The sequence below is a fragment of the Anoplophora glabripennis genome, unplaced genomic scaffold (assembly GCF_000390285.2).
Source record: "Anoplophora glabripennis isolate ALB-LARVAE unplaced genomic scaffold, Agla_2.0 scaffold11, whole genome shotgun sequence".
Lineage (NCBI taxonomy): Eukaryota > Metazoa > Arthropoda > Insecta > Coleoptera > Cerambycidae > Anoplophora > Anoplophora glabripennis.
The window spans coordinates 1,565,829-1,574,274 of record NW_019416496.1 but is presented as its reverse complement, the minus strand read 5'-3'; the positions used below and the strand labels follow the sequence as shown (position 1 = coordinate 1,574,274).

Below are 8,446 nucleotides of genomic sequence, written 5' to 3'. Positions count from 1 at the left end.
CAATTCGATCCATCAAGTCGTTTTTTTGTTTCATTCGATTGAATTTAAAAAAAAATGAAAAACATTTTTTTTCCAGAGTTTTTTTACATTCTTATTGCAGAAAGCATTTGATATTATGAAAAAAAAATTCTTTTTTACATTTTTTTGAACCGATTTTTTTCTTTAGATTACGAATTAAATATTGTTTACCGATGCAAGAAATCACTCGGTTCTAAGCCGAACCAAGGTGCCGAAAGAGTTGTCGCCTTTCAGTTTCTTGAAACGACCAAAAAATGACAAATTATTAAAATTGTTATGCTTTGTTAGAATTGTAATACTTGTCAAAATGACATAACTACTGTCATAAACCCTGCGTATATCTTCAAAATTGTTATAGTGATATTCCAATCTATAAAAATGCTGCACATACTTTACAATTTCGTGTCCCAAACGACCAGGATAGCCCAAAACATTGTAAGTCGACAATATTGCGAGTGCGGTAAGTAATAAAAACTATGTATGTTAAGGGTTATTCTGGATAACAAGTTCAATTTTACAGACTATACATCCATGTACCCCCCGATTGCCTTAAATGACATTAAAAGATTCGTAGCTGACTGTTTTTCCAGCTCTGGGGTCACGGAATCGAATGCGGAGACCCTCGCAGAAGCCATCATTCAGGCAGATTACAGGGGGATGTTCAGCGAGGGAGTTTCCAGGCTTGGTAAAGTTTAAATATTGAAATTTATTTTGTCTGCTCTTTAGCATCACCAAAGTGAACAAGAAATTGTAAGGTTCCAAATCATCTTTCCTTTGACATACCCAATTCCAACTTCATGATGATTTTTTGGCATATTTTACCACAACAAATATGTATTTGTCACATCTCGTGGTTACTTACACACTTTACAACACGTAGTAATGAACTCTTTTGTTTGTAGAACAGTACATTGATGAAATCGAGTGTCGCAACTGCGATCCAAAAGCTACTCCAACGGTTGAAGACGAATTCACCTCGGTGGCCGTGGTAAACGGCAACAACGGTCTGGGACCAATTACTGGAAAATTCTGTATGGACATAGCCATGGAAAAAGCCCTAGGCTCCGGAATTGGCATGGTAGCAGCTAGAGTTAAGTAATAACATATTAAACTCACTTACCACGAGTATTATGTACAATACTTTATCTACAACCGTGCACTTACCGCCGAGTTGTTGATAGAGAACTTTGAAATACGATTTTCCAATTTAATGTGACCAGTTTCCTATATAGGATCCAACCACTACGGCATGGCATCTCTGTACACCATGCAAGCCGTGAAGAAAGGGTACATCGGTTTGAGTTTCAGCAACGGAGTTCCTCAACTGGTGCCTCCAGGTGGCTTAGAAGTAATTTGAACATTCTTTTAAGAGAAATTTAAACAGAAACTATTTTGACAGGTAGCACTGGGAGCAAATCCTTTATCTATAGCCGCACCTGCACACTGCGACTTCTTGGTAGTGGATATGTCCACCACAGCAGTAACTTTTGCCAAGGTTATGTCACAAAAGAAAATAGCGTGCGTAAATAACGTAGTTTGTTCTTCAGATAAAAAAATATGCAGACAAAAGAGCCGATCTCCCTAAAGGATGGGCTTTAAACAAGAAAGGAGAGGTAGAACAGGATCCTGACAAAGCTATGATTTTCAAAAAGTTGTGTCCCTTGGGGGCAGAACAGAGCCACAAGGGCTTCGGTTTGGCTTTGCTCGTTGAAGTTTTAAGCGGGGTTTTGGCAGGTACCGTTATGTTTTAACTTCAGATATAAGTCTAGTAAGTTCGTTTCTTTTACATTTGCTGAAAATACTCCTCTGTGGGGACGACGTCCTTAATTCTTATAATAAAACAAACAGAATCGTTTCTAAGTTGGCTTTGTTCTAACATATTTTTTGCTAGATTCCAATTATGGATCAAAGATTCCAAACACTTTAGGAAAATGCAAATGCGAACCGCTGAACCTAGGTCACGGCTTTATAGCGATAAACCCCGAAAAGTTCGTCCCAAATTTCGCCACGCGACTGTCGAAACTCTTGAATCAACTCAGAGACATGGAATCGGTAATAAACCATTTGATATTTTGCTTTATTATAGTATCTATAGATCTAGTTACCAAGGCGAGAGCAAATAGCGTTTTATATCAAGAATCTTATGTTATCCTAATAGGCTGAGTGTACGAAATCGATCCTGGTACCTGGAGACAGAGAACGGATGCACATGAAAAAGGTAGACTCCGAAGGAGGTATACGTTATTCTAGAGATCAACTGGAAGTCCTGGAAACCCTCTCCAGAAAGCTTTGTGTCCCTTTCTTGGAAATATCCGTTTCTCTTGCGCAAGTCCGGCAAAATAAAAAGAAGAGTTAGTTTTTTGAGTTGAAAACAGTAATCTTGAAACTGATACATAATCCCGTATTTCTTGCTTCGTTTGGTGGATAAAACAAAACCGTTTCTGTCATGTAACTAAAACTAATAAATGTATTTATTGGCTTGCCTAATGGTCTATAATTTTATAGAGTTACGTATATTAATTTAGGTGGTAGTATATGAGGAACAAATGCAAGAATCTTGATTGGAAATTGGGATGTTTAATCTGGTTTGTATACTATCAATAATACGTACGGAAATAACATTAAACACCAAACACTTTTGGTGCAAGCCAAAATAAAAATAGATCTGTACCCATTTCTGTATCATACAACCGCAATATCAACGACAAAGATGATACTAATGCGTTTTCAGATTATTCATGTCTGTATCTCAGCTGTTAAATAAGTTAGAGTTAAAGTGAAAACTGCTCAAGACTAATTCTTTGGCGTAGAATTTAATGCCGGTATTAGATTTTTAGTAGGTCTTAAGATGCCGGAGTTATGACCCAAAGTTATAATTTTTAAAATGGAAATCGTAGCTGGTTATGACCTAAAAAAATGGAGATTTTTTTTTTGCTTTTCAGCAATATGCCACATGCTATAGTTATTTTTCCAAACACAGAAGATACGGGGTGTTTTATATATAAATTCGATCCTTTTTTACATTTTAATATGGCTGGCTATGAAAATACATACAAAACTATAATTCTTACTTTTACAAAACTCATATCTGTTGTAAAAATATGACGTTTATTTAAAATATATATTACAGATAAGAAAAGACAGAGTTTTCAAATTTTTATTCCAATTCAACTGAAGTTGCAATATTGAACGTAAATTAACCAATAGTAAGTACCAACATCAATAAAAACTTTCAAAAATGATAGCTAAATGTTCAAATTGTCGTTCCTCAACTGTCACACATTCCACGCATCTTCTGGCAACGCTTCGGGTATCATTCATTAAATGTACAGGTATTGAAAAGGAATTTTAAATATAATGTCTTTTAGAAAACCCCAAAGGAAAAAGTCCAACGGACTCAAATCAGATAACCTAGCTGGCCATCTGATCGGTCCGTTTGTTCCTATCCACCTATCTCGTAAAATTTCGTAAAAATATTATCACACGAGTATATGGTGTGCATTTAAAATAAATGTCATATTTTTACAATAGATATGACTTTTGTAAAAGTAAGAATTATAGTTTTATCTGTATTTTCATGGCCGGTCATATGGAAAAGGAAAAAAATATTAATTTATATATAAAACACCCCGTATCTCCCGTGTTTGTAAAAATAACTATAGCGTGTGATATATTGCTGAAAAGTGAAATTTTATTTTTTTAGGCCATGGTCAGTTACGATTTCCATTTAAAAATGGAATTTAAATATGGGTCAACTCATAACTTCGAAATCTTAAGATCTACTAAAAATCTAACATTATTAGAATTAGTCTTGAGCCGTTTTCACTTTAACTCTAACCTATTTAACAGCTGAGATACAGACATGTTAAAAAGTGTCACAATAACGAGAAACGTCCTGTAACTCAGAAACAAATGAAGGTAGCTTTCCGATCTGACTGTCGAGTTTGCCATGAAAATCGAGCTCGAGAACGTGGTGTCAGATTTATCATATCTTTAGTAGTTTCTGAAATACCCTGAATTCCCATCGAAAATGGACCAGCCTGTACAATTACCATAAATATTTTCCGTTTTTAGGAAATACTCCTTTGTGAGAATGATGCTCTTAAGACAATATTTATAAATAATTATTTTATTAAAAAATAGTTTCACATACATTATTTACAATTCAGCGTTAAAAACAGTATACCTGCTTTCTTTAATCATCACCACAGTAACTCTCAAATAAAGCAGCATATCCGTTATCCACAATCAATGACACTTGTAATTTTTTTACAAAAATAAACCTTAATAAGTAACTACGAGTATTATACATAAATAAAAAAAATAATCAGTAGTCCGCAACCAGACCTAATACAGCAATACCCCACACTACTCCACTATCAAGTCGCAGTTGAAGTGCCCGTTTCGTACGGTCATCCTCAGGCTAACGTTCATAGTTGAAAATTCCGATGAAGCGAGTGGGGATGGGAGTAATGGCTGGAATGGGTGGATCTCGGTACCGTCCTTTGGGAGAACTGGGAGTACGTGTCGTCCTGTCCCGGATGCATCAGCAGGACTGGGTGGATGCTCATGGACTTTCTCGATCCTGCCACGCTGGCCGAATCGCCCACGAAGGCGCTGTTCATTTCACCTGGAGAACAAAGAGGGTTTTTTAGTGTTTTCCACGTGAAATCAGAGTAGTTTATTTTGATTACATCGCCCATACATCGTAAGGGTCACTGAATCCGAATCCAGTGTCAGTTTTATGAAGTTAGCTCATATTCAAGGTTAGTTGAAGGTCAATTTAAATTTTTTGATGGTAATATAATTTCTGACCCCGGATTCTGAAAGAGCGATAAATTTTACATTAGGAGAGTAGTTGGAGTTTTTTTTTTATTCCAAGATCATTTAAAGGTCAGATTTCGACCTTTTTAGGTTAGTATTTTTTTAGGGCAGCGAGATTTCAGCAAAAATGTTTTTTTTTAGAATTGCTACATCTCCAATTAGAATACTATGACATTTTAGAAGTGGCCAGAAAATAAAGGACCATCGGCTTCTTGCACCAACGGAAATTATGTAAACAAAACATGGTTGAATACCAAAAAATGATAACATGCGTGCAAAATTTTATAGAAATCATTGGAAACAAATTATCCAAAAAGAAAAAGTTAAAACGATCTTACTCAATTCAGGTGGTAGAAATGTATCTGTTTATTTTGTCTTTCTAGTGTCTCAACCATCTGCTTCAACACTTTTGACATTCTTCAGAGCCATTAACATTAATAGGAGAGGATGTGAAAAGGCCGCAGCCTACACATATGTCAAACAAAGGCGATAATAAACAAGAAATCTCATGCTAATAATTCCATGGGTGGTATTTTGAAAAGGTTAAGGATAGACAATTTATGCATACTGATCCTTTTAACGTTTGACTTCATACGCGTTCGAAAATTTATTTACCATAGAAGAGTGAAGCAAAAAACAAAACATATTCAGTCTTGCCAAAGAAATTCGTGTACTGAGTGTTGTGAAAGAAGTGAAATACATTGAAAAAATAAAACGATATTGTCCTATAGCATAGAATAAAATTTTACATCTAAAAAATGTAATAATATACAGGGTGTTCCATTAAAAATATAATAAATTGTATCTGTTGCATCGACATTTAAGTTTGAATTGTTTTTTTGTTACCACAAGCAGAAACTTCATAAAAACACTACAACTTTTATTTTTATATCTGCAAAACTAACCGAGATTAGTCGGTGGAAAAGTTAAGCGGAACACTCTGTACATGGTGTTCTGTAAGTATTAATGCAATATACAGAGTGGAACGAATGGACCATACTGAATGGTAGGTTTAATTGTCAAAATAGGCCGATCTAATCCAACTTGCCTTATAGTCCAGGGACCGAAGAGAAAAATTGGGTAAAACCTCCGAATACTTTCGGATAGATCTGATTTTTATGAAAATTTGGAATTAAGCTTATTTTACCCTGTAGATGAAAAGTTATATATGCTTGATATCCGCTTCTTATTTTTAGGGGATGAAAACCACTCCTTATGCTAAAAACCTGAATAAATATAAAAATAGGTGTTATATAAACTAAAATCATATCTTAATATATAGAATAAATATAATTTTACATTGTGAGTTATAATTTACGTTATTTTTATAAAGTTTCAACCCTTAAAAATCACCCTTAATGATAAAAATGTAAAATTAATAGTTTCTTTGACCTTAAAATATTTTTATAGCACATAATATTATAGATAGAAATCTTTTAAATAGTTTATGGTATTATAAATAATTTATTACAATATTTCAACCCTTAAAAAACAACCCCTAATGACAAAATATTAAAAAAAAAATAGTTTTTAACAGTATGAAATAATTTGATAGTACAAATAGGATAAATTAAAAAAAAATTGTCGATGACGTCATATCTCGAACAACGATGACGTCACAAATATGGGTCGTATGTCAAAGTGTCTTTTTTAAAAACAAAATCGACGTGCCAGGGGATTTTTTCGAAAACTTCTCAATTTAAAAAATAATGAATTCATTCGTTACTTTTCGAAAGTACTGTATTGTTAGCACATAAAAAAATGTGAATTGTAGAAGGATTAACTTTAATTTTAAATCAGTTTCATCAGTTATTGTACCGATTTTTTTTTCCGAAAAAGCGAATTAACAGTTTTATTCTTATTTATTATGATCATAACTAATTTTTATACTAATGACTCAAAGTTAAGTTCATTTTAAAGATTTTTTAAAGTACTTTAAAAAATGTTATGTGCATTTTTCTTGAAAAATATATATTTTTTTTATTACTTCACGTTAAATGCTTTTTTCTGGCGGACATGAAATTATATTCGACCAGCCGTATCTCAGCACCTATTGCACCTACATAAATGAAAAAATCTCAATATTTTTCTTTTTCTATAAGCTTCATTTTCTTCGTGATGTTTTCTTTTCATATAATGTCTATTTTCCGCGTTATTCGAGAAAAACTACTGAAAAACGTCTTTTTTTAATAAAAAAAATGTACATTTTCAATCACAATAACGAAAAATGTTCATAAGACACTTTTTGCTTAAAATTGATTGCTTTATCGATTTCTGGGGTTATTTTCAATATTTTATTTTTTACCCCCTAGGCAAAAGCACTCGTCAGCACTACATAACTTTTGTTTCTTGAGCTATTTTCTATTTACAGTCTAAGTTTCACGTTAATCGGTTCTATCCGAAAGAATTCGGTGGGGAAACCCTTGGCTCCCTGGACTATTAGTGCAAACGTTAATAAAAACAAACATACAATGGGTCCAAGATAAAAAAAAACATTTTTCCTCAATATTTTTTGACACATATTTGGACCTAATATGTCAAAAAATATTGAAGAAAAACTATATATATTTTTGTCATACTTGACCCAGTCAGTGTATTTTGTTATTAGTGACATTCCTTACCTTTAAAGAGACTAGCCGCAGCGTAATGGGGATCTGGCTGCAGCCTCACGTGCCTGGTGGCTAGAATGAAGGCGAGGGTGGACAGGATGACGGCGTCCAGACACCCTATGGCAGCCAAAAGGTAAGCCCAGCGGATACCGCAGGTGCCGAGAGCGTACTTATCCGCTGCGGAACCGCACACCCTGCGCACGCTGTTGTCCGACCAGCCCGCAGGGAAGACTGCGCAGCCGCCTATCATGCAGACAGCTGAAACAGACAAAAAAAACGTGAAAGGAAAACGCAAAATGTACAAAAAATTATTAGATGTATCACAGGGTAAGTCTTAATTATAGTAGGATCATATTCGATGCAAAGTAATAAATTGCCTGTCAAGGGATCCAGTGCCATACGCTTTTAAGGGTTTTGGAAATTGAATAATTTCTTTATACATTATGAAGGGACGAAGGGATCAGTTCACGTCTGGCACCCTTGTTCCTACAAAAATTCCTTTATTCTCATAAACTATTTATTTTAAATGTAATTTATTATAGATTCAATTTGTTTTTTAATTTCCACATATGTACTACATTTTACCTCTGTACGCGCCACTGTTGTTTACTTGTTTTTTGGAGGCGCTTTCTGTTTTACGATCAAGCTCGCCAGGTTAGTATTCGACGTATAACCGACCACTTCGTACACTCGATGCACCTGGGCGACTACAGCTACTACCAGAACACAGTGCGTATGCAGCGGTATTTCAGATTTTACATTGAATTTCATTTTAAATTTGAAATGATTTATCTTACGCCTCCTAAAAATGATGACACGATTTTCCTTTGATAAAAGACCGACAATTTTTTGCTCTACTCACATCGAATACGATCCTACTATAGTAATGCTACATCCCTATTACATTTTAAGTTCTATTTTTTTAAGGTTAGGTTTTTTACCATTCGGGCTCCTATTTCTAATGTACAATTTTATTTTCTAAAAATAATGTACTC

At 34.3% G+C, this 8,446-nt stretch overlaps 3 protein-coding genes across 3 annotated transcripts in view; 2 read left to right on the top strand and 1 right to left on the bottom strand.

The window, feature by feature from the left end:
* Positions 1 to 396: 396 nt before the first annotated feature.
* On the top strand, positions 397 to 1,117 carry LOC108907728 (uncharacterized oxidoreductase YjmC-like). The gene is made up of 3 exons (XM_018711528.1): positions 397 to 478; positions 539 to 703; positions 921 to 1,117. The coding sequence occupies exons 1-3, from the start codon at positions 397 to 399 to the stop codon at positions 1,115 to 1,117; spliced, it is 444 nt and encodes a 147-aa protein (XP_018567044.1).
* Positions 1,118 to 1,259: 142 nt separating this feature from the next.
* On the top strand, positions 1,260 to 2,374 carry LOC108907720 (uncharacterized oxidoreductase YjmC-like). The gene is made up of 5 exons (XM_018711520.2): positions 1,260 to 1,366; positions 1,418 to 1,513; positions 1,566 to 1,752; positions 1,910 to 2,070; positions 2,177 to 2,374. Exons 1-5 carry the CDS (start codon positions 1,268 to 1,270, stop codon positions 2,372 to 2,374), a joined length of 741 nt encoding a protein of 246 aa, XP_018567036.1. The 5' UTR covers positions 1,260 to 1,267.
* A 1,757-nt stretch (positions 2,375 to 4,131) lies between these two features.
* LOC108907897 (LHFPL tetraspan subfamily member 3 protein) overlaps positions 4,132 to 8,446 on the bottom strand; it is a 29,039-nt gene continuing 24,724 nt past the window's right edge. Inside the window, exons 2-3 of the mRNA XM_018711738.2 lie at positions 7,464 to 7,709; positions 4,132 to 4,648 (exon numbers count right to left, since the gene is read on the bottom strand). Coding sequence (XP_018567254.1) covers positions 4,449 to 4,648; positions 7,464 to 7,709 — 446 coding nt within the window. The 3' untranslated portion in view covers positions 4,132 to 4,448. The remainder of the gene's footprint in view (positions 4,649 to 7,463; positions 7,710 to 8,446) is intronic.